At 44.2% G+C, this 24,927-nt stretch overlaps 3 protein-coding genes across 6 annotated transcripts; all 3 read right to left on the bottom strand.

Annotated features, from left to right (window-relative positions):
- Positions 1-62: 62 nt before the first annotated feature.
- Positions 63-7,379, bottom strand: LOC121309074 (inositol polyphosphate 1-phosphatase-like). 4 transcript variants are annotated; one of them, XM_041241948.1, is made up of 5 exons: positions 6,413-7,379; positions 3,049-3,244; positions 2,078-2,138; positions 1,594-1,794; positions 63-392 (listed from the first exon to the last, which is right to left on the bottom strand). In XM_041241948.1, the coding sequence occupies exons 2-5, from the start codon at positions 3,223-3,225 to the stop codon at positions 166-168; spliced, it is 666 nt and encodes a 221-aa protein (XP_041097882.1). In that variant the 5' UTR covers positions 3,226-3,244; positions 6,413-7,379; the 3' UTR covers positions 63-165. The 4 variants fall into 4 exon arrangements, with proteins under 4 accessions (XP_041097882.1, XP_041097880.1, XP_041097879.1 ...); XM_041241946.1 differs by having other exon boundaries at positions 64-392; positions 3,022-3,247; XM_041241945.1 differs by having other exon boundaries at positions 64-392; positions 3,022-3,244.
- Positions 7,380-7,465: 86 nt separating this feature from the next.
- si:dkey-34l15.1 (thiosulfate:glutathione sulfurtransferase) lies at positions 7,466-9,563 on the bottom strand. The gene is made up of 4 exons (XM_041241949.1): positions 9,398-9,563; positions 9,156-9,284; positions 7,957-8,119; positions 7,466-7,525 (listed from the first exon to the last, which is right to left on the bottom strand). Exons 1-4 carry the CDS (start codon positions 9,408-9,410, stop codon positions 7,471-7,473), a joined length of 360 nt encoding a protein of 119 aa, XP_041097883.1. The 5' UTR covers positions 9,411-9,563; the 3' UTR covers positions 7,466-7,470.
- A 6,361-nt stretch (positions 9,564-15,924) lies between these two features.
- LOC121309073 lies at positions 15,925-24,424 on the bottom strand. Its single transcript, XM_041241944.1, has 2 exons — positions 24,299-24,424; positions 15,925-20,422 (listed from the first exon to the last, which is right to left on the bottom strand). Exons 1-2 carry the CDS (start codon positions 24,396-24,398, stop codon positions 16,386-16,388), a joined length of 4,137 nt encoding a protein of 1,378 aa, XP_041097878.1. The 5' UTR covers positions 24,399-24,424; the 3' UTR covers positions 15,925-16,385.
- Positions 24,425-24,927: the final 503 nt, after the last annotated feature.

The raw sequence follows: 24,927 nt of genomic DNA, 5'->3' as shown, positions 1-24,927 counted from the left end.
CGCGATGTCCTGTTTACAACTCTGCGCTACCTCGTCATATTAGTGATTGTAGCTTACAAAACAATTCCATAAATCTTCCCCATTTTGCACTACCATTAGCAACACTGGCCTCAAACGTGCAAAAGTCGCTAGAGAGAGAATCACAATGAATCCCATTTCTTCAACTCAATGCTCGCTGCACACTGTGCAGTTTGTAGGGGACGGCGTGCCACTGTACCTGAGTGATCCGGGGTCACACTGATTGAAGGGCTGGTTGATCACCCCCATGATGGGCTCCCCACTCGCCCGATCGTACACCCCGATCAGCACCAGCGCTGACTGCAGGCCTGACGGGTACAGCCCCTTCTCTGGGTCTACATCCCCTCGCCCCTTAATGTACTGGTTGGTGGAGTCTGTAGAGACAGAACAGCGTCATTTCTTAGAACAGGGCTTGCTCCTTTGCAACATTTACTTTTCAGGGGCTCACAAAATACTGTAATAAATCACTTGCCTTTAGAGTCATTATTATATATTGAAACCTCATGTTCATTGTGCATTGGGCTGCAGGGGCTTTGCTCCTCAATGCAAACACTCTCAATGTATTATTTACTTCTGATCAGCAGCTGAACAAATACTGTCAGGGTGGAGATATTCAAGCGATGGAAAATCGAATGAAATGGGTGTCAGTCATGCCTGGTGCTTTCCTATTGGTGGATACCAGTATCTCCGCCCCACCCAATCAGAGCTCAGCTCAGCTGGTTAGCAACCACTTATAAAGTGGAAGTGGTGAAACGTGCTGTATGATACTCAGGGTTCGTGGATGTTCTAATGATGAACTCCAGTCAAACATGTACTTTAAATGGTGAGGGATTTATTACAGTGCATTGTGGGGTCTTTTACACTAAAGACAGTTCTCTGTTTGCTTTTGTCAGCGATCCCAGTGAAGTGTGTGGAGTTTTGTGCCTGGGGCCTCTACTAAGAGTGGGGAGGGCCTGTCTGCTTAGCAACCAGGCAAACACACCAGAGACAATGCCATCTCCAGGGTTTATACCACAACCTCAAGAACGGGTATCTCTGGCTAAACCAGAAAATCTAGCTATCGAGAGACACCAGCAACTTGCTTCTACTGTGTTTCTATAGAGCTGCCTGTGCTTTTGTTACCACAATAGCACTCGAGTTGCTTCATAAGCTAGCTAAAAATCTTTTTACATAAAAGAACATTTAGGAATGAGAGGCCAGTCGGCCAGCTAAGCTCACCCGGTTCCTAGCAGCTGATTGCTCTCAGAACTTTGTCAAGACGGGTCTTAAAGGATCCCAGCGATTCAGCATCAACAGGATTAGGTACCCAGTCCACACCCTCACCACTCTGTTTGTACAAGTGTCTGCTTCTCAGTCATGCTCTGTGTGGAGGCTGTGTGGTCCGCTGGTTAAAGAAAGGGGCTTGTAACCAGGCGGTCCAGGGTTCAAATCCCAGCTCAGCCACTGACTCTCTGTTTTCCCATGAGTCGTCGTTCTACAGCAGTATACCCTGTTTGTTCTCCTGGTGAGTGTGCAGTGTGTTTTGTGTGTGCTGGGAGTCTGCTGATTCTGTGTGCTGTGCGAGTGTGCCCGTACCAATCGGGTCGATCCAGATGCCCATGCTGCTGGTAGGAATGGCCAGCTCGAGCCTCTCTGCAGCCGGGTCTCGGAGCTCAATCTCCTGGTGAATAGTCTGTGCCAGCAGCCCTGCAGCCTCCTCATTTCCATCCAGAACCGAGCACAGCAGAGCAGCTGTGTCCGTCTCCACGGAGCAAACCTGCACCTCCACACGCCCTCCTGGAGACCAGACAGTGAGAGGGGTGAGGAAAGGGTCAACCGCATGGAAACACTACACGAGCCATGAGGAGAAAGAACAGACAGGAAGAGGGGAGTGAGGAAAGGGTTAACCATATGAAAACACAAGCCAAGAGTCAAGTGAAGAAGGACCAAACAGGGAGAGGGGAGAAAGGAAGGGGTTAACCACCTTCACACACCCTCCCGAGAGACCAGACAGGGAGAGGGGAGAGAGGAAAGGGTTAACCACATGGAAACACGAGCCAAGAGGAGAAGGAAGACTCACCCAGTCTGTTCTCAAACGTATTGGACTCCTCTCCATGGATGGCATGCAGGAGTTCTGGGAACTGAAAACAGACACGGTTGTTAATATTTTAAATTAAAAAAAAAATCGTCCCCTCTGTAATTTATCTACCAGGAGACTGGACCTGTCCACACAGCTCGGAAATCCCAGGAGACTGGACCTGTCCACACAGCTCTGAAATCCCAGGAATCTGGACCTGTCCACACAGCTCTGAAATCCCAGGAGACTGGACGTGTACACACAGCTGTGAAATCCCAGGAGACTGGACGTGTACACACAGCTGGGAAATCCCAGGAGACTGGACGTGTACACACAGCTGGGAAATCCCAGGAGACTGGACGTGTACGCACAGCTGAAATCCCAGGAGACTGGACCTGTACGCACAGCTCTGAAATCCCAGGAGACTGGACCTGTACGCACAGCTCTGAAATCCCAGGAGACTGGACCTGTACGCACAGCTCTGAAATCCCAGGAGACTGGACCTGTACGCACAGCTCTGAAATCCCTGGAGATTGGACCTGTACGCACAGCTCTGAAATCCCTGGAGATTGGACCTGTACGCACAGCTCTGAAATCCCTGGAGATTGGACCTGTACGCACAGCGCTGAAATCCCTGGAGACTGGACCTGTACGCACAGCTCTGAAATCGCTGGAGACTGGACCTGTACACACAGCTATGTGAAACTTTACTTTGCATATATTTTACAAACTGCTTATCTGATTGTGCTGAAACCTGGTATTAACATTATTTAGTTATTGAGAGGATCAGATCCTGGGGGTTTATGAGGGTGAGCACACATTTGCAAATGTTTGCATACGCCTGGAAAACATGGAAACCAGGACGTGTCTATATGCCACACCTGAAGCTGTGAACTCACTCTTCCACTCAAGACATACTTGTTGAAATTATAAATCACCAAACAGACCTGCTTGCCAACATCGTGTCTCACTACCTCCTGTATGATGACGTCAGCCAAGGTTTTGAAGTCCTGGGTGAACTTTTTGTTCTTGTCTGCTCCTGTCTTCTCTTGGATGAGCAGCTGGAACAGCGCCCCCTCCTGTCTGCATACTCGAGCAATGTTTGCAGCCTTCTCTGAGGCGCTAAGAAGCGCTCGCAACACCCCTGCCATCCAGGTGGAGAGGGAGAGACTGCTGAAACAGAAAAGAACAACTGCTAGTATCACGCTGTCAAATTCCAATCAGAAAAACAAACCAGACCTCGCCCTACATTAACAACAACCGAAATGACCCTAATCAATGACACCGGCTCTAAAGCCACTGCTTCCTGATTAAACACTTCACAGGGAGGTGTGGGCCCCGCTCTCAAAATATTTCCTACCAACATCAGCAGATTTACCAATGAGAGGTATCAACAACATGGCTTCAGTTGATTCAGAATCAACAACATGGCTAGGTAGCCCATTCCCCCCTCACCACTCTGTGTGACCCATTCCACCCTCTCACCACTCTCTGTGTGATCCATTCCACCTCCTCACCACTCTGTGTGACCCATTCCACCCCCTCACCACTCTCTGTGTGATCCATTCCACCCCCTCACCACTCTCTGTGTGATCCATTCCACCCCCTCACCACTCTCTGTGTGATCCATTCCACCCCCTCACCACTCTCTGTGTGATCCATTCCACCCCCTCACCACTCTCTGTGTGATCCATTCCACCCCCTCACCACTCTCTGTGTGATCCATTCCACCCCCTCACCACTCTCTGTGTGATCCATTCCACCCCCTCACCACTCTCTGTGTGATCCATTCCACCCCCTCACCACTCTCTGTGTGATCCATTCCACCCCCTCACCACTCTCTGTGTGATCCATTCCACCCCCTCACCACTCTCTGTGTGATCCATTCCACCCCCTCACCACTCTCTGTGTGATCCATTCCACCCCCTCACCACTCTCTGTGTGATCCATTCCACCCCCTCACCACTCTCTGTGTGATCCATTCCACCCCCTCACCTCTCTCTGTGTGATCCATTCCACCCCCTCACCACTCTCTGTGTGATCCATTCCACCCCCTCACCACTCTCTGTGTGATCCATTCCACCCCCTCACCACTCTCTGTGTGATCCATTCCACCCCCTCACCACTCTCTGTGTGATCCATTCCACCCCCTCACCACTCTCTGTGTGATCCATTCCACCCCCTCACCACTCTCTGTGTGATCCATTCCACCCCCTCACCACTCTCTGTGTGATCCATTCCACCCCCTCACCACTCTCTGTGTGATCCATTCCACCCCCTCACCCCTCTCTGTGTGATCCATTCCACCCCCTCACCACTCTCTGTGTGATCCATTCCACCCCCTCACCACTCTCTGTGTGATCCATTCCACCCCCTCACCACTCTCTGTGTGATCCATTCCACCCCCTCACCACTCTCTGTGTGATCCATTCCACCCCCTCACCACTCTCTGTGTGATCCATTCCACCCCCTCACCACTCTCTGTGTGATCCATTCCACCCCCTCACCACTCTCTGTGTGATCCATTCCACCCCCTCACCACTCTCTGTGTGATCCATTCCACCCCCTCACCACTCAGAAACCAGGACCAGAGGAAGCACTTGGCACAGAGGGAAAGCGTTGCTTCTTCACACAGCAGGGTGAGGCCGTGGAATGGGTTACCTAGTCATGGTATTCATGCTGAACCTCTGGATCCTTTAAGACCCTTGCGATAAATTAGCTGAAGAGATTGAAATCTTTGAATCTGTCCTCCTCGCTCATGCCTTTAAGTGTTGGGATCAGCCTGGCTGCCCTTCTCAAGTGCAGGACTATCTTTATTAAACACAGCAACCCAGCTGGGATCTAATTAGACCATTGCACAATCGCAGCTTCCCTACAGCAATTTACCTTTTGAATTGCCCCATAACAATGCCAAGACACCTTTAAAGAGGAGCCCAGTGCTAATGGGCTGGAAATGGAAGTTTAAACACACTTTTACACAAACTCTTCAGGCTCAGATTTGGTATTTATTTCTAATAAATATCGAGACTCCACATTGGATTTTATTCTATATAAAGGGAGTAGAGACAGGATCACTGCTCTTGTTAATGTGTCGCTGTGTTGCATTGCATACTTCCAAACCTTCGAAGGTCAAAATGTACACTTCATTGCAGCCCTAGTTAGGTTACAGCCAAGACATTTGAATTCAAATCAAGAGAAGTTAGCTTATAATGATGCAATACAATCTGTAGAGCCTAGAAAGAAGGAGAGCCAGAGGAGACTTAATAGAGGCATTTCAAATTGCCAAGGGAGTAACAAAGGAACCGCTGAGAATTATTTTCACAGAGAACAGAACCAGGGGCCACAGGTGGAAGCTGAAGAAGGGCATATTCAGAACCAAAGGGAGAAGGAGCTTTTTCACAGAAAGGGCGGTGAACCACTGGAACAGGCTGTCGGACAGCCGTGAAGCAGAGACTATCGGATCCTTCAAGAATAGACTGGATGCTGTCATGAACAATACTGTATAACCCTCACTGTGAACATAAGATCTTAGCCAGCTGCCTAGTGGAAGGTGGTCTGTTTAGCCACGGATTCCCAGAGGTTTCACTTCCACTACTAACCTGGTTCAGGCTTTTTTTGTTTGTTTTTCCTCTCTGAGTTTTTTGCATTAAAGCGAGCGAGCACAGGTGGGCCGAATGGCCTTTTCTCATTCTTGAATGTATGTTCTTATGAAAACATGTAATTTATTAAAAAAAATTTCATTGCATAAACAAGAGTAAGGATAGCAGTTTCTGACACCACAGTAGGACCCATCAGAATGTATTACCACCCCCGCCATTGTAAAAAGCCTGGGCAGCACTTTCTGACGGGGAGGCAAATTGTGACACCTATAACTGTCAGAGTTTAGCACATTCTGACGGAGTCATACTGTGACTGTACACATTCATTCAATAAGTCCTTATTTTTATACATGGCCCAAAGAGCTTTACACAGACAAAAATACTGACACATATTGAATGGCGCAACAATAAGCAACACAAAAGTGAAAGAAAAGTAAAACGACATTCTGCGAATTTATGATTTACCGCGCTGCATACCTACTAGCTTACTGTTTGAAACAGGTCATACAAATTGCAACGCAGTGCTTACGTCTTCAGTGTGTGTGCATGCAATATATATATATATATATATATATATATATATATATATATATATATATATATATATATATATATATATAAAATTTGAAAGCACATTCCTTGTCGTGCTGGAAGTATCATACATATCCGTGTTTCGAGTTGAAGAATATGATTAATGTTTTTTAAAAATGAACGCGTGTATTTGTATAAAAAGCCTTACCTTTCTAACTTTAATGGCGTGGTAAAGTCCGATCGCTGTCTTGCCGTGTGTCACGCCTCGACTCTAGAAAGCTGCAGCCCTTTCCTGTAGCTGCAGGTTTCAATTCTGCCGGTGGGCGTGTCAGCGAGAGAAAAATGCATTTTACACAAATATACACAGCTGGGTAACTCCGTCACTGTGGCCAATTGACTTCAGATTTGTTTCTATTGTAATTCCCCGAGTGCACGCTGGTGGTTGACAGCAGTCCGTACTGGTTCATGAGACTTGGTTAAGCAGTGCCTAGAAAAATAGATCTGTTAAAACAACGTTTACTGTTAATTAAGTATAAAATCATGTTAAACAAATAGGTTTAGCTATAAATAGGTGGCTAGCATTGAAACGCGGCAAATAAGGCATTGTATGTGTCAACATGCTTTGTTTTTTTAATTATTGCAATATGTTGTGTTGTGTAATAGGTTGCAAACTGAGAAATGCATTCGCGATTTCGCTGTATTGTATTTGAGTTCCACGACAAAACAGGAATATGTGTTCTGTGTTACAGTCTGTCAGATTACTGTGCCTTCTGATAACAGACAACTCTGCACTAGTCTAATATAACATCTGATTCAGCATCTGTTGCCTGCTGCCATCAAAACCCTGCGACTCGTCACATGCTTGCACGACTGGTTATGTTGCTTTGACAATCCGGTAACAGGATGAACACTGATCTCTCGCTGCCCTTCACTCCTTGACTTGAACACACAGCAGGGCACCCGGATAAGCCATAGGGCTATACAGAGCTCGGGTGAGACTTTCAATAACGTAATGTTATACCAGCTGCATGAATGCTTCATGCGTGCTGTAAAAACAGACGCGTGACTGTCGCCACTTTCCGGGGGTTTTCATCAAAAAGGATTTTATCAAATGTTTGTGACGTGACCATTATGTTAGCCACTAGAGGGAGACAGAGATCGTATAAAAATGACCACTTGAGACAGTTTTCAAAAGAACGTGTTTATTTTATTATTAACAGGTGACTGTGTTCGTGTTTTTTTTTTTTTTTTTTTTTTTTTAGTTCTTCATTTTGATGCTTTTTCTGCCCATTCTTTAAACCCGCTGGCGTAGTTACAAGCTCTGAGGAGAAAAGAAAAAAAATTGTTTAAAAATCACAAGAATTTATAGTCCTCTTGATAGGGTACCCCGGCACAGGCCTTTATTCACACCATTAAGTTTACAAACGAGAGGAGGCCATTCGGCCCATCTTGCTCGTTTGGTTGTTAGTAGCTTATTGATCCCAGAATCTCATCAAGCAGCTTCTTGAAGGATCCCAGGGTGTCAGCTTCAACAACATTACTGGGGAGTTGATTCCAGACCCTCACAATTCTCTGTGTAAAAACGTGCCTCTATTTTCTGTCCTGAATGCCCCTTTATCTAAGCATGGGAAGCACAGGTAAGCATTGTAAAGCAAAGCTGCTGTAGTAATGCTACAAAAACGCTGTAAGAATAACAGTTTGACTAATACTAGATTGGAGAATTGACAGTACGTTGTGTTTTCTAGATGCTACCTGCTGTATCCTAGCGACAGGGCAGTTTCTGTGGCAATGTGTCCACGGCGACCCATCTGACAGTGGAAGACAAGGTGTGGCGCATCCTTAGCGGGCTTCTCCACTCCGTACTTAGCACTGAACGAGGCGGGGTCCAAGGACAGAGCGCTCTGCACAGTGTCCACTGCAGGGCAAGGGGGATTGCATCAGATTAGACACACAGACGAGTTATCAACCACACTGATAATGTATATATATACACACACATGACCCCTAATTTACTATCCCACCCTCCGCCTGTGTGTGATGCGCTTGCCTGTGTTGTGTAATAGCTTGCAAACTGAGAAAAGTGGACAGAAAGTGGTTTTGTATACCGAAACAAAGTGTACTAGTATCGTACCGATACAAGGGGGAACAGGGCTTAACAAGAGATCGCTACAATACTTTAAACAGCTTTACGTTTTACGGTGAGCAGTACCTATGGCTACATCAAAAAATGCCAAAATAAGAGACCAAATGATCTGCACAAAATGAGTGTGGCTCTAAAATAAAATCCCTTGTGAGGGGAATATGAAAAAAAAAAAAAAACAACAACTCCCAAAGCCGTGACGCAAGCCCGTCGTCTTCGCAACACCACGCTTTTAAAGACGGCTAATTGCTTTCGCGTTTTTGTTGTTCTGCTCGACTCTTAATAATGACTGAACAGCAAAACAAAATACCGTGCGTGGACAGGACGGGAAAACATGCTGCATTACACACCAGCGGGTCCACTTCTAACTGGTGAGACCGCGATCGTCATGGAAACGAGTCCAGAACCCGAACACGGCCGATTTAAGCATGCATGAATGTGGGCAGGTATATCGCAACTGTATCGGCGCTGTACCGGTAAAGCAAAGTGAGTTAGGACAGAAAGTGGTTTTGTATACCGAAACAGTGTACTAGTCTCGTACCGATGCAAGTGTGAACAGGGCTTAATTCTTCCTGAACTCAATAAACGAATACGATACCCCGCCAGCCCCTAACAAAGGTCACAAAGGAGCATGCCCAGCCATCTCTATATTTCCATGCATGTTTTTAAACAGCACAGAGTTGCTCCTCGAACTGCCTGTGCATTGCTCGCAGCACTTCTCCGCAGCTGTGCCTCCTAACCCTAAAGCAACCCTTCTGGTTAGTTCTGCACACGGCTGCTGGTTTGCACTGGAGAGAATGACGAGGGGAACCTGGAATGTTGATCGATCCCGGGATCTTCCCCTTCGCCACTTCTTCTGGAGTGCGCACGTCAATCACAGTGAGGTCCGGGGTGCCGTTCTGAAGCAGAGCCTGCAGGTCAGTATAGGAGATCACCTTATCTGTGCCGAGACATTCAAGCAAACATTCACCGCTTTTACGAACTCTGCAATTCAGGTTGAGAAAGGTTGTAATAATACAACGCTATTGTTCAACAAGAGAGAGCAGCACCTACCTGATTCAGCCATTGCAGGTCGAGTGTAGTGCAGGAGCCGCACCTTTCCTTTCCGTACTGGCAGATTCAGATACTCTCTGTTTGCCAGCCAGAGAGTGTAATTGTGAAAGCTAAACCGTGCCTCTCAAAGGAGACTTCTGTCTTAGTAACGGCGAGGTTTTGAGATGAACACATGCTAGGGCTCGTCTCAAAACTAGTAACCCCCGTGACACACAGCTTAGTGAAAACTCTTTTTTGTTAAATTAAGATTCTTTTTTTTGTTTGTTTGTTAATTCACAAAACAGCTTTTCAGCAGTTTCATTTATAGATCGGCGTTAGCAACACAAATAACACATTTGCTAAAATCATGCTATTAAACTCTAAACTAAATAGTGCTAACATTTTGAAACACTAAACCGACTTAGTTCAGTGGCAAATGTTGTCTTTGTTGAGAAAGAATTCTCGTTGAAACGTTGGTCAGTTTCTTCACTTTTTCTAGAAGGAAACCATGCTAATTTTATAATTAGCATCATGACTTTAGGGTCGTAAAAACTTTAACCTTCAATTTTCGAATGAAAAATGTATTTACTATGAACTCCAAGGGAAAGCTAATCTACTGTTCTGTGAGTGTGTGGTAATTTGCACTCGACCCCTACCTGTTGCCCCAGACTCAGAGTGACTCTGCACAATTTAAAGAGCTGGAATGCAATACATTCTTGAGAAAACCAGTAAAAATTGTATGGGAAAAACAAACCCATAGCGATTTATTCTCTACACTTAATGAGCTTCAATCTATACTTTTAATATACCGACTGACCAAAAAATTGCACAATGCAAAATAAGAAAATCTAGCCTGCCACAAATGCAAATGTAGGTGGTCATGTGATTAGCCCCAATTATTTTAGAATGTCTAATTACATCTCCGCACCTCTAAGGAGAAGCCAGAGGGCGTCCTCTAACCGCAAGCCAATCCCCAGTTTACACCCTGGAGCTCCACAGTGGGTGTGTTTGCTTGAACCCAGTGCCTGGCCAGTAGGGCCCACTGCAGTGCAATGAGGAGAAACAGTCCCTGTGGTTTGGCCTCCCTAACCTAGCGCCAGGGTCAATGCTCCCTGTGGAATCCTTAGGGAACACTGGTGACTTTACACAGCCAGTAACCTGCGCTCCCCTGACTGTGTGACTCACCCTGCACACCACGTGGCCGTGCCTTTACCAGGGGAGACTATCTGGGACCCCTGCGCTCCCCTGACTGTGTGACTCCCCCTGCACACCACGCGGCCGTGCCTTTACCAGGGGAGACCCTCGGGGACCCCTGCGCTCCCCTGACTGTGTGACTCCCCCTGCACACCACGCGGCCGTGCCTTTACCAGGGGAGACCCTCGGGGACCCCTGCGCTCCCCTGACTGTGTGACTCACCCTGCACACCACACGGCCATGCCTTTACCAGGGGAGACCCTCGGGGACCCCTGCGCTCCCCTGACTGTGTGACTCACCCTGCACACCACGCGGCCGTGCCTTTACCAGGGGAGACCCTCGGGGACCCCTGCGCTCCCCTGACTGTGTGACTCACCCTGCACACCATGCGGCTGTGCCTTTACCAGGGGAGACACTCTGCGACCCCACACCAGCTATATATAATTGTGTGGAAATATTCAGCAAGATCTCAGTAGCTTTGTAATGGCATGATAGTGTGCTTGTGTAATTCAGTGTCTCAATGCAGTGTGTAATTGTGTAACTCAGTGTCTCAATGTAATGTGTAATTGTGTAACTCAGTGTCTCAATGTATTGTGTGCTTATGTAACTCAGTGTCTCAATGTAGTGTGTAATCGTGTAACTCAGTGTCTCAATGTAGTGTGTGCTTGTGTAACTGAACTTGAGCCAGAAAGAAACTCCAGCACCTAATGACCATAGAGGTGTGCAGTTCACTGTGGCAAGCAACACACCAGATCACAGAAACCAGGGACACTGGACACTGCGGAAACAATGTGCAGCTCTGCATGAATTGATATTGTCAGCCCACACTGATAGCAATTATACAGCAATCACACGTTGAATTGATATTCAGTCAGCCCACACTGATAGTAATTATACAGCAATCACACGTTGAATTGATATTCAGTCAGCCCACACTGATAGTAATTATACAGCAATCACACGTTGCCCTCCCATTGTTTGGGATTCTACTGTTATTACCCAGCAGCATATAAAGCACAGCTCTGGCGACACTAATTAATGACACCTGTTGCCATCGGCGCTCACTAAAACAGTTTTTTCAGTCGACTACAATAATTATTAGAGCCGTTATTAGATTATTATTAGATCTATCTTGAGATAAATACATAGCACTTTCTATCTGTCTTGAGTATAAATACATAGCACTTTCTATATGCTGGGCCATTTCATGTTTGGTTGAAGAGCTGAAGCTGTTTATCCTGGAACAAAGAAGAATCGGGGTACATGGCTGAAGAATCAGGGGGGCATGGCTGAAGAATCAGGAGGACATAACTGAAGAATCAGGGGGGACATGGCTGACAGCTGAAAGCAGCACAGAAACCAGAACCAGAGCACACAGTGGGAATGAAGTGGAGAGAGACTTAGAACAGAGAGTAGGAGACTCTTCTTCACACAGAGAGTGCTGAGGGGATGGAATGGGTTACCTAGTCATATTGCTGAAGGAGACTCTTCTTCACACAGAGAGTGGTGAGGGGATGGAATGGGTTACCTAGTCATGTTGTTGAAGGAGACACTTCTTCACACAGAGAGTGGTGAGGGGATGGAATGGGTTACCTAGTCATGTTGTTGAAGGAGACTCTTCTTCACACAGAGTGGTGAGGGGATGGAATGGGTTACCTAGTCATGTTGTTGAAGGAGACTCTTCTTCACACAGAGAGTGGTGAGGGGATGGAATGGGTTACCTAGTCATGTTGTTGAAGGAGACTCTTCACAGAGAGTGGTGAGGGGATGGAATGGGTTACCTAGTCATGTTGTTGAAGGAGACTCTTCTTCACACAGAGAGTGGTGAGGGGATGGAATGGGTTACCTAGTCATGTTGTTGAAGGAGACTCTTCTTTACACAGAGAGTGGTGAGGGGATGGAATGGGTTACCTAGTCATGTTGTTGAGGCAGAATCACTGGGATCCTTTAAGGCCCGACTTGAAAAAGTTCTGAGTTCAGTCTGCTACTCAGAACCGGATGAGATGAGATGGAAGAATGACCTCTTCTGGTTTTTTCGTACATGTTCTTATGTTCTAATATTAAGAACTAGAATGACACTTTCGGCAAGACAGACACACAGATCTAAAATCGTTAGGGTAATCTCTCTCTATTCACGTCTATTGGGAGACCCTGTGATCCTGCTGTGACATGACACAGTACAGTTCAGAGAAACAAACATCACAAAGGGTGCATTGACTTCCCAGCATACTCAGCCTGTCTCCTGAGGAGCCTCTTAAAACCAAGAAGCATCGAAGCACTTGCTTCGATGTGCCAGGGCCATACAATTCAGCCCACCTGCTGAATCTTTTGGATGTTCTGCATAATCACCTTGTACATGCAAATGCTGGAGTTTCATTTGTTGTAGTCTGGGACAATGTCAATTTCCATCATGCATTGGTAGCACGAGTGTGGTTTGCAGCGCATCCAGAATGATGTTCCTGTTACCATATTCCCCTTTTCTCAACCCTATACAGGACTTTTTTTCATGAAACCGCCACCCTTACGAGCAAGCCACCCTCGTCCAAGCCACGGATGAGGCGTGTGGTGACATCACAGCACAGCAGTGCCAGGGGTGGATCTTACCCACAGTGCCTGGCTAATGAAACCATAAGATGTTGTGTGGATGAAAATATGTTGCCTCATGCTGAAAAGAGAGTAGATAACAGATGAAACCCACATAGTGAGCCAGTGGCTGAGCTGGGATTTGAACCAGCAACCTCCTACTTACAAGCCTGTTTTTTTAACCACTGGACCACACAGCCTATATAATACAGTTTTTAGAGCAGTTGTTTGTTTGCAAGTATAATAAATGGTAAAAATGAATAGTGTGTATATATATGTATATATATATATATATATATATATATATATATATATATATATATATATATATATATATATATATATTATATTTAAAATGCTTTTAATTGCATTGTTTCCAATGACACTACATTCTGCTGACACTGTAGCACAGCCTAACCTCTGTATTGCTGTTTTTCACAGATACAATAAATACTGCCTAATACCTAATACTGTCAAGTTTGAAACACTTACAGACTGTTACAGCTAATCATTGGAAAATGCATGGATAAAGCAATTTGGTAAATAAAGTGATTTTTTTTTTTAGTATTTCCCTCACAACTAGGCCTGCATAGTATTTGAGGGTCAGTGTTGTGATCACCCTTCATGTCATGTGACACGGGCTTTGAGTCACTTGGCAACAGGTTGCTATGCTTTGCAGTGAATGGGAGCCTTTGTGATGTGTTTAGTGAAGATGTGTTGTGTGCTGTGAAGAACAGGCTTTGAAATCGCAATACAAGTGAATGGTAGAGAGATTGCTCTTATTGATCACTGCGGTTAACTGTCATGCAATTCTTACATCTTTACTGGTCATGCGGACAAGCTAGAGAACCACACAGACAGGATGATGTTGTTCAATTTTATTTTCACAAGAAAATTCCCTATAGCAAGCACTGCAGAGTTACAATGGTCAGGTCATTATCAATAGAATAAACTAATGAAACATATATTTATACACAGTGTAAAACACAAAGGTTAACATTACGTTCACGTTCAATGGGTTGTATTTGAAGCTCTGTACGGTTTCTATTTCTTTTGATACTTAAAGTGTAAGTGGCTTCTTATGTCATTCAGAGTGCCCAATTATTTTACTGCCATTTTTCTTCCCAGTTGAGAATGTCCTATTTCTGTCCCTCACTGTAGCAATGCCCACTACAGCTCAGCTGGGCTGTGCAAGGCACCAATATGCTGCTCTTTGATTATACAAGTTAACACAGCCCTTGGCAGCAGTTACGAGGAGAATTTGGTGCCATGCTTCTAGAGTTTCAGATTGTGTTTTAAACCATGCAGCACCTTTTTATCTGCTTTGAGATAGAACGCTGTTTGGTTCAGAGAGCACGGTGCCGTTTGGTTCAGATAGCACGGTGCCGTTTGGTTCAGATAGCACGGTGCTGTTTGGTTCAGATAGCACGGTGCCGTTTGGGTTCAGATAGCACAGTGCTGTACTGCAACACACCCTTTCTCAAGAGCAATATCATGAAGAAGCAGGGCTGATTTCTTTGGATTTCTCTGTCAACTAGGATTCTACAGATAAAATGGATTTTGGCATAGAAATAACTTGTCCCTATTGGAGAAACTGAATCACTACAAGGATTGTGAAGAACATAAAGGGGAGATAGAATGACATCTGAAGCTACTTCTCTCAGTTAAAGGTTTGTGGATAGGACTCAATACAAGGGTGCAAGGGTTGTTAGGTCTCATTTATCACTGTGATTTTTTAAACAGTTAAACAGTACAGTACCAGCCCTAGCAAATGTTGTTACAATTGTAAGAATTCACAATTGTTGTTTGATTAAACAGTCTGGGCCTGCAGATTTAGAGCCATATCTGTACAGCCTGGAGTGTGTTACTGTGCTTATAAAAATGACCCCCCCCCACCCAACTAGCCCCATCCAAAATAAACTGGTTGTGAATCAGGCAGAATTGTTTCTAAAGTTCCAAGCTGTGTTGGAATACATTTGCACAAGTTGGAACACTTGTTATCCAATGAGATTGCTCCCTGTATTCTTGCCATTGTATAAATGGGCCAGTGGTTGGAGTAACAGCCCACGAGAGCTATTGCTCCTCGGACCCAACCTGGGGCGAAACTCAGCTCCCATTCTACAGCAGCTTATAGCATGCATAGTGAAGGAAGAATAATTGTACAGCACAGCTAGTCTTGATACAAAGAGGTTTCAGACAGCTGTTCCTCATCAAGCAGAGGGGCTACTTTATATATGTATCCAAAACACAGCACTTTATTCTTTGATTCATTTTTCCTTAAGAAAATAAATGTAGCTAAAAAACTCCACAAGCTCACTGCTTTATGTTGATTCATTCTTATATCTTAAAGATCCTATACAATTGAAAATTGTATAATTTCTAATATCATCACAAAAATAACAAAGAACCAGCAGATATTTTGGAAATAAAATTCAGGAAAACAGTCCAAGCACAATTCACTTAAGGTTAGGTTATTGGACTTTTTGATGGACACAAATATTGGCTTTATAAAGTTAGATACATATATTTACAATTTATGTCAAATATTTTTCCAAGTTTTATTTTTTTGACAATTTAGTGTGACCAATTATTTTAACCCGGCTTTTATCCCCAATTTAGAATGTCCCAAAATGTTTTCCCTTACCACAGCGATTCCCCACACAGCTCAGCAGAACTGAAAGTCCACTGGACGGTCTCCGATCCCACGACCGAGCCAGCTTCCTCTTCTACACCCAGGAACTCGAGAGCGGATCAGTGAGCGACAAAGGCCAGCCCTGCAGGTCTGCTCTGAGCTCCCTGGGCGCCTGGCCAGCAGGGTTTGCTGTGGTGCGATGAGGAGAAGCAGTCTCTGCCGGTTTAGCCTCTCTAACCCACGGGAGCGCCAGAGCCAATGCGATGCTCCCTTCTGACACTTCCACATCAGTGTGTTTAACAACTCTATACAATCTACCATTCAACAATGTTAACACTGATTGACTGGTATCAGTCTCATATACTGAATACCAGACACCCTACAAAAGCCAACAACCTCTAAACACAATAAAGTATTAAAGAAACTAATTGATAATAAAAGCATGAAGTTTAAACTTAAAATAACAAAACAGCACAACGGAAGAACTAGGAAGAAACAAGCTGTTTTCAGACCATTGCTGTGCTACACAGTGACATCCAAGATCGCCATTATAATTCACTTTGTGCTTTCATAAGAAGTATGCATGTTTGATTGATTGAATTAACTATGGTATGACAAGCCCCTACCCCTACCCCTGCTCCTGCCCCTGCCCCTTCCTCTTCCACGTTCTGTACCTTGGTAATTGCTCCCACCGCGAGGGCTATCCCACCCACCTCTGTGCATATTGTAAGCCCCGCGGGCACTATCCCCCCCTCCTCTGTGCATATTGTAAGCCCCGCGGGCACTATCCCCCCCTCCTCTGTGCACATTGTAAGCCCCGCGGGCACTATCCCCCCCTCCTCTGTGCATTCTGTATGCCCCACGAGGATTACCCCTCTCACTGTGGGTGACCTGGTTTGTCTCCGAATGTCCCAGCTGTGACTGAGAACTCAATGGATGACCAACAGCTGAACACAACCAGTCTTTAATTGTACCAAATATTCCTTTTCCTTTTGGTTTCTGTGGAACTGAATACTGCTGCCACTCATCTGGCAGGAGATCTCCTTTGAAAACCTTTTCCACTATCTCTGCCCGCTTTCTGACTTCCATCAACACCTGGATGCGATTCTGAAAGCCAGGCTTGGCTTCCTGCTTCTCTGACTCTATCATTAGGTCAATGTAATCTGGGGTGGAGAGCGGATTTGGCCTCAGAGCGATTTCTTCCAGTCTGCCGAGGCATCGGTGTGATTCCTGAATAAGACCGTACACTATTTCCTGAACTGCAGCAAACTCATTTTTAAGATTTTGAAATATATTTTCTGTGGTCATTACTTCTCCATGTGCAGCCTCAAATCGTTCTTTCAGCTCACTGAATGTTTTCTTTTCCTTTGTGATGACATAGCTCCATTTGTATTTTTGGTTAAAGTGAACATTCCAGAAACATTTGCCCGGACAGATTTTGCAGTTGCCTTTACCATCCATAGCAGAGCATTTATCCTTGTCTTTGTCATTTCCATAGATACAATGATCATGACACGTGAAGTGACAGTTTTGGCAGTTGGTTAGATAGCCTTTTTTATTTTCCACCTGGACTGGTTTTGTTATTTCAATTTCATACTCAAAGTCCTTATTGGCCTCCATTTCAGCTTGATGCTGTTCCAAAGCAAGCGCAGTCTTTTTTATTTCATCGAGTGTTGTCAGACCAGCGTTGATTTGGGGTTGCAAACCTTCCAAAACCACTTCCAGCTGCTTTCGCTCATTAAGAACTTCTTGTGTTAGAACTAAGCTCTTAGTTTCCAGCCTTGCCAAGGAATTGAAGAATTTTGAAAAGCTAGCTGAGCCCATATTCCAGAACATTTTGTCAAACTCATTGCTCTGAAAATCTTCAGTAGCTGATTTACTGTGTCCTGTATTGTTAACGAATAGAGCAGAGTTGTTAAATTTGAAGTAAATCGGGTCTCCTGCTGTATCTCTTGAACACGGTATACAGGATACTTTGATAGCCTCAAGAACTGGTGGCTGCTGTCCATCTGCAAAGGTGACCAGCACGACAATGTTATCTGCAATATCTTTCCCAAATATGGAAAGAACGGAGTCAAACACATATTTCTGTGTGTGGGTTAGCCGAGCAAGCGAGGCCTGAGTTACGAAGCAGACGGCATCAATCTGGTCAATACCTCCAGGTTGAAAAAAAAAGTCACGGATCAACTCAGTGATTCTTTGGTCGTGTTTTATTCCTCTCGTGTCTCCGAATCCTGGAGTATCTACAATAGTAAGGGAATATGGGACCTGAAATCCATTCATATGATTAATTTTGTAAGCAGTGATCGCTGCTGTCTGACTTTCAGCCTGGGATTTCTGCTTCCCTTCGTCAATTAATACAAATCGAAAGTCATCCTCCCATTCCACTCCCAGGATGTAGTTGATCATCCCGTTGATGAGAGTAGTTTTACCTGCCCCAGTGGCTCCAATTAGCATAATTGTCTTGTTATGTTTTTGGCTTGCTTTTCCAAATGTATGTCTTCTACAGTATCCATCCTTGTCTAGCTTCTCTTCCCACAGATTCATATTGAACAAGGAAAGTTTTGTGTTTGTATTCACCTTACTCTTTCTGCTCATTTTATTACGAACATGTTCAGCAAGTCTTCTTGGCTTCCTGTCAGTTAAACCTCCCCTTTGAGATGTGTCATATCTCTCTTTCCTGTGTTTGGGATCTCTTTCATGTGGTGGGGTATGAACATTACCTTGGTACTGGTTAGTTTCTGATCTCGCTCCCTTGCCTTTGTTCCATTTGTTCCTGTTGGTGTTTTGCGGTGTGTCTATATTTTCCGTAGAGTATGGACCTTGTCCAGTCCTTTCTCTGACCACAGCACATTCTTTCTTGCTTGGTGGGGCTGGTTCTGTGGAGCCTGTTAAACTGTCAGACTGGGTTGTGGGAAGCGTGGTCACATTGAGACTTATTTCACTAGATGCACTGACTCCTGCTTTACATACTGCTGAATATCTGAATTGGTACTGTGTGTTGGGAAGTAACCCGTTCACAGTAAATGGATCAGCTTTGCCTGGAGTATCAACCAATGTCCAGGTTTCTTTTTCCGCTTCTCTATACCCTACCTTGTAATTTTCTACTTCAGCAGCACCATGACAAGGTGGCATTAACTTCAGTGTAACACTGGTGTGTGTATTGTTAACAATCTGTGGAGGGTCAGGCTTTGACAGAGGTTCAAAGTTTGTGTTCTCCAAATAACCTTCATCGTACAGGTAAATTGATGCTCCTTCATAATTTGTATCTTCTTTGGAAGCCACAATGAACTTAATGTGCTCTGAAGCCGCATTGGCTTTTGAGAATTCCAAGAAAAGCCTGGCGTGGCTCCGCATCCTTTTAGAAACTGCTGGCAATTTGAACCACTGCTGTCCCACTTGCTTTTCATAATCATAGGGAGCGGCTACCTGCCCTGGTAGGTTCTCATTGTTTTGGGACTGCAGGTAGTTTGACAGGTCTGACAGATAGGTTTCTTCATTTTGCAATGAGGTAAACATGAAACAGACAACTAGTTCTGCACCTGGATCTAAAACCTCTTCAATTAACTTTTTTTCTGACGACATAATTTTCAGATTGTTTAGCATTTTGGCGTAAGATTGTACGACTGCCATCTCTTTTTCTTTGTCATCAAGCCATGCCTTCAGGGCACTCTTGCTGAAAGGCGACTGTTCTCTGGTTTTCAGGATGTCCACAATCACGTCTTCTGTCGCTTCACCTCTACGGATTGATGGAATCACTCTTGAGAAATGTTTCTGGAAACACAATTTGTACTCTAAGCAGAGCTCTTTGAATTGCTGCATCTTTTTATTAAACACAGAGAACTTCAGCGTAACTTCATCTTTCATCATGTCAGTGCACAGCATTTCATATGCATCCAGCTCTTCCAGAACAGCCTGTAAAGAATCAATTAGATCTCCCCGTATTTCATGAACAAGCTGGGCAGCCCTGGCGTCTATATCGCTCAAGGGGTGAAGCCACACTTTCACTGGTACAGAATTCTCTCCATTTACACCCACTAAGTTTGGCAGAGTGGAATATATATCGATGGCTTCTTGAAAGGTCACAGGATTCCTTGGAAGTGGAAAATCTCCATGAAAGGTGCAGTTGATTTCAGAAATATTGAATGTTTCTTCCCCTTTTAGGTCACCGTTTCCTTTATCTATCAGTTTGGCTTTGATCAGTAACTCCAGTTTTCTGCGGGTGTCGCCCTTGTTCTCGGACGGAAGGACTTTGCAATCAAACACAAGAATCACCTGAGCTCCATGCAGCACTGCGGTAACGACATGTGTTCCAGTGCCTTTGTCAAATACTTCTGGGTAGGAGATACTGTGCTGCCCCATGCTAGCCATGTTCACTTCCTCAAATTGCACTGATGTTCTATATAACAGAGTAACTCTGACAAATTCTCTAGATTTGCTTTTACAAGTCAAGTATTCTGCTGATCCTTTTAAATCAACGAGCCCACTTAGAATGCTTGCCTTCAATGGCGGTGCAATGCTTAAAGCTGCAGCTTTGTCCTCAGTGGAGTCTGCTGTGGTCAGCTGGGTATCGGTACCAGGCTGAGGCTGAAGATCAGCATTGTCCTTCAAGGCTTCTGAATCCCACAGCGTGGTCCCTGCAAAATATGTACATGCAAGTTTAGCAAATGCAAACACTCCCGCTGGTAGACAAGCCTTTCAGAGAATGCCAAGTCTACCTTGCGGTTTGGTTTCTCAGGGTTTAGTTAAATGAACAAGTCTAACTGCAACTGTAAGCGTCAGCACTATAATCCCTTAATCTGTATTTTCAGAGTAATTCTATTTAAGAGGTATTGTGGCAGAGCAGACCTCTGCCCTGTATAGATTGGCAGGGATGGGGTAAAATTCCCCTACCTGCCTGGGTTTATTGTGCTCAGGTGGCTGGGGATTTGTTGGAGTAATTAACGATCAATCAGCACTCAGCCACCTGACATATAAGGAGGCCTCAGTTTCCCATTAGGGAGAGGAGGGAGCTGAGGAAGCAAGCTGATGGTTGTGTTTGCTGTTTTCTTTTTTTTTTTTTTTTTTTAGTATTTTCTGGTCCAGCCTGGAAACCTTTATTTTGTAAGTTTTGCTTGGTGTTTTGTTATTTGTGTTTAAATACCTTTGTTTTGGCCCTTGTGCCCTTTTATTTTGTGTTTATTTGTTAATAACTGCAGTCTGTCGCTGGGCCTCTATCCACTCGCCAGCCTGTCACAAGCATTTCTCAGCAGGTATTAAATAAATAAATAAACTAGTGTGTTGATTTAAAAAAAAAAAAAAAGAAGAGCTGCCTTTTCTTCACCTTTACAATTGAGTGCCAATCAATGGCAATTAACTGCACAGAGTGATTTAACAGCTGATTGAAGATCATTTTTCTTTTACCAAGGGCTTTGACATTTTTACTGCTGTATCGATGCTGTAAACCGACAATGAAAATTGTGTAGTGAAACTGGCAAAAGCAACTGATTCATCACATACACATGACCCTCCCTTAGACCTAACTCAAGTGCCACCGCTGTGGATCTGGTTACAGTATAACCAGAGATTACATCTTGCCCAGAGAAATATCAATTATTTTACATCACCAAGTTTAAAGAAAGGTAAGACAAATATGGCTTATAAAATATAAATGGTTTTAGTTTAGGCTGCCTTGATGAATTGGAGAGTTAAAAAGGAGTTAACATAGTTCATCTAAACCACAGTACAGGAACCAGGACCACAGGACAGCGGGGAATTCAATGGAGACAGATTTAGGACAGAAGGAAGGAGACATGTTTCACACAAATTGATGGCGTATGAATGGTTTAACGAGTCATGTTGTTGAGGCAGAATCACTGGGATCCTATAATATATGATGTGACAGAGTTCTGAGATCAATCAGCTACTAGGAACAGGACGAGTTTAAATGGGTCGAATTCCCTCCTCGTTTGCACATTTTCTGATGTTCGTATGTTAGGGAACCCTTTGTTTTTCAATGAGTAATTAGCCCGTTTTATGCCATTTAATTAATACTTAACAACTTCAGATTTCTTAAAGGTAATTATGAGTATCAGCAAACTCCTAATATTCATTACAGAACTCTAAGTCTGAAGTATGGGTAGGGCAGTGACATGCAGAGTAAACCCAAGTGACTCTAGCAGCATCCTATTACAATCGAGTCATCCACTAAGTACATCATCACAGAGGACACTGAGGACGAAGTTCATCTGCAGTGACAACAAAGGGACAGCCAACTTCCAAGTAACTTTCTTCATATTGCCGAACTTTGCTGGGCTCTGTGGGAGCCATACCATCACTTCCAGGACTCCTTGTTCTTCTTTACGCTGAAGATAGTTCTTAATGACTTTCGCTGTATGTTTGGGGTCATTGTCATGCTGCAGAATAAATTTGGGGCCAATCAGATGCCTCCCTGATGGTACTGCATGATGGATAAGTATCTGCCTGTACTTCTCAGCATTGAGGAGACCATTAATTCTGACCAAATCCCCAACTCCATTTGCAGAAATGCAGCCCCAAACTTGCAAGGAACCTCCACCATGCTTCACTGTTGCCTGCAGACACTCATTCGTGTACCGCTCTCCAGCCCTTCGGCGAACAAACTGCCTTCCGCTACAGCCAAATATTTAAAATTTTGACTCATTAGTCCAGAGCACCTGCTGCCATTTTTCTGCACCCCAGTTCCTGTGTTTTTGTGCATAGTAGAGTCGCTTGGCCTTGTTTCCACGTCGGAGGTATGGCTTTTTGGCCGCAAGTCTTCCATGAAGGCCACTTCTGACCAGACTTCTCCGGACAGTAGATGGGTGTACCAGGGTCCCACTGTTTTCTGCCAATTCTTACGATTGTGAAGGGAAGTAAGCATGATATGTCTTTCATCTGCTGCAGTAAGTTTCCTTGGCTGACCACTGTGTCTACGGTCCTCAACGTTGCCCGTTTCTTTGTACTTCTTCAAAAGAGCTTGGACAGCACATCTGGAAACCCCTGTCTGCCTTGAAATTTCTGCCTGAGAGAAACCTTGCTCATGCAGTATAACTACCTTGTGTCTTGTTGCTGTGCTCAGTCTTGCCATGGTCTATGACTTTTGACAGTAAATTGTCTTCAGCAACCTCACCTTGTTAGCTGAGTTTGGCTGTTCCTCACCCAGAATTATTCCTCCTACACAGCTGTTTCTGTTTCAGTTAATGATTGTGTTTCGACCTACGTATTGAATTGATGATCATTAGCACCTGTTTGGTATAATTGTTTAATAATACACCTGACTATATGCCTACAAAATCCCTGACTTTGTGCAAGTGTACCTAGAAGAATTGATGCTGTTTTGAAGGCAAAGGGTGGTCACACCAAAGATGTAGATTTTTCTTCTGTTCACTCACTTTGCATTTAGTTAATTGATGAATATAAACTATTAACATGTCTATTTTTGAAAGCATTCTTACTTTACAGCATTTTTTCACACCTGCCTAAAACTTTTGCACAGTACTGTATGTCTGAATGAAAACCTTTGAATTTGTCCCAAAATGTATGACTCATGAGTGTCTCATTAAATATGTACAACTTGCTGCCAGTCTTCTCTCTCCCACTGGCTGTCTGCAGCCTTCCTTATAGCCACCTGGTGGATTTATTAATCCTTATTTCATTCATTACTTTGTCAAAGGAACCTCAGCCTGCCAGGTGGAGCTACAAGATGGATCCATTTTCTTGGCATGATGGGTGAGTTGGGCTTTGATTGCTAATAGGAGTCTAATTGAACTGATCTCTCTTTGATTCCCACTAAATATTTTGGTTTCCCTATATTGATATACAAACACAATTGTTTTACAAAGCAAAACTAACAGGGGTACACCAAATGCTGTGCATTTTCTCTACTTAAAAATGTACTTCTGCAATGTTCTGATACGACATTCAATGTGACACCAGTCTTACCTGTCAGAATATCATATACAATGGCAATATTCAAACACACACACACACACACACACACATTTATACAACAGCAATATTCAAACACACACACACACACACACACACACACACGCACACATATACAACGGCAATATTCAAACACACACATACACACACGTGCGCGCGCGCACACATCACATTTATACAACAGCAATATTCAAACACACCCACACACACACATACGCACATATCATATACAACAGCAATATTCAAACACACACACGCACACATCACATATCATATACAACGGCAATATTCAAACACACACATCACACACAAATGCTGTGCATTTTCTTTACCCTAAAAATGTGCTTCTGCAATGTTCTGAAATGCATTCAATGTGACACCAGTCTTACCTTTCAGCATATCATATACAATGGCAATATCAATAGTCAAACACACACACACACACACACACACACACATACACATCATATACAATGGCAATATTCAAACACACACACGCACACACATCACGTATCATATACAACAGCAATATTCAAACACACCACCTGTCAGGCAGCAATGGTTACCTGGAATAATGGCGTCGGAGCGGCAGTCGTAAAGCCCTCCTAGCTGGAAAGGTCTTCCAAGAGCTGGCAGCTCTAGACAAGTATTTTGTTTGGCTGCCATTTTGCAGCTTTTAGGGATGCCCCACATATCTGAAAAACACAGAGTGATATTTCATTACAGCTTATTAGAAAAGACGTTCAAGAGGTAGCAGAGAAAGGTACAGAAATGCAATCGCATTGCACAAGAACTGATTACACGGAAATGCAACCGCATTGCACAAGAACTGATTACACCGAAATGCAACCGCATTGCACAAGAACTGATTACACCGAAATGCAACCGCATTGCACAAGAACTGATTACACCGAAATGCAACCGCATGGCACAAGAACTGATTACACCGAAATGCAACCGCATTGCACAAGAACTGATTACACCGAAATGCAACCGCATTGCACAAGAACTGATTACACCGAAATGCAACCACATTGCACAAGAACTGATTACACCGAAATGCAACCGCATTGCACAAGAACTGATTACACCGAAATGCAACCGCATTGCACAAGAACTGATTACACCGAAATGCAACCGCATTGCACAAGAACTGATTACACGGAAATGCAACCACATTGCACAAGAACTGATT

The sequence above is a fragment of the Polyodon spathula genome, unplaced genomic scaffold (assembly GCF_017654505.1).
Source record: "Polyodon spathula isolate WHYD16114869_AA unplaced genomic scaffold, ASM1765450v1 scaffolds_838, whole genome shotgun sequence".
NCBI lineage: Eukaryota > Metazoa > Chordata > Actinopteri > Acipenseriformes > Polyodontidae > Polyodon > Polyodon spathula.
Note: the sequence above shows the minus strand (reverse complement) of the source record. Positions and strands in the feature narration are given on the sequence as shown.

Excerpts from the sequence above, each read along its gene's own strand:
- LOC121309074 (XM_041241946.1), bottom strand. The coding sequence starts at position 3,225 with ATGGCAGGGGTGTTGCGAGCGCTTCTTAGCGCCTCAGAGAAGGCTGCA. Across the intron at positions 1,795-2,077 it reads TACGTTTGAGAACAGACTGG|GAGGGCGTGTGGAGGTGCAG; the intron begins GTGAGTCTTCCT and ends TCTGGTCTCCAG. Across the intron at positions 393-1,593 it reads CATCTGGATCGACCCGATTG|ACTCCACCAACCAGTACATT; the intron begins GTACGGGCACAC and ends CTGTCTCTACAG.
- si:dkey-34l15.1 (XM_041241949.1), bottom strand. Across the intron at positions 8,120-9,155 it reads GGGATCGATCAACATTCCAG|TGGACACTGTGCAGAGCGCT; the intron begins GTTCCCCTCGTC and ends CTTGCCCTGCAG. Across the intron at positions 7,526-7,956 it reads CTGTCGCTAGGATACAGCAG|AGCTTGTAACTACGCCAGCG; the intron begins GTAGCATCTAGA and ends TTTTCTCCTCAG.
- LOC121309073 (XM_041241944.1), bottom strand. The coding sequence starts at position 24,398 with ATGGCAGCCAAACAAAATACTTGTCTAGAGCTGCCAGCTCTTGGAAGA. Across the intron at positions 20,423-24,298 it reads CTCCGACGCCATTATTCCAG|GGACCACGCTGTGGGATTCA; the intron begins GTAACCATTGCT and ends CATATTTTGCAG.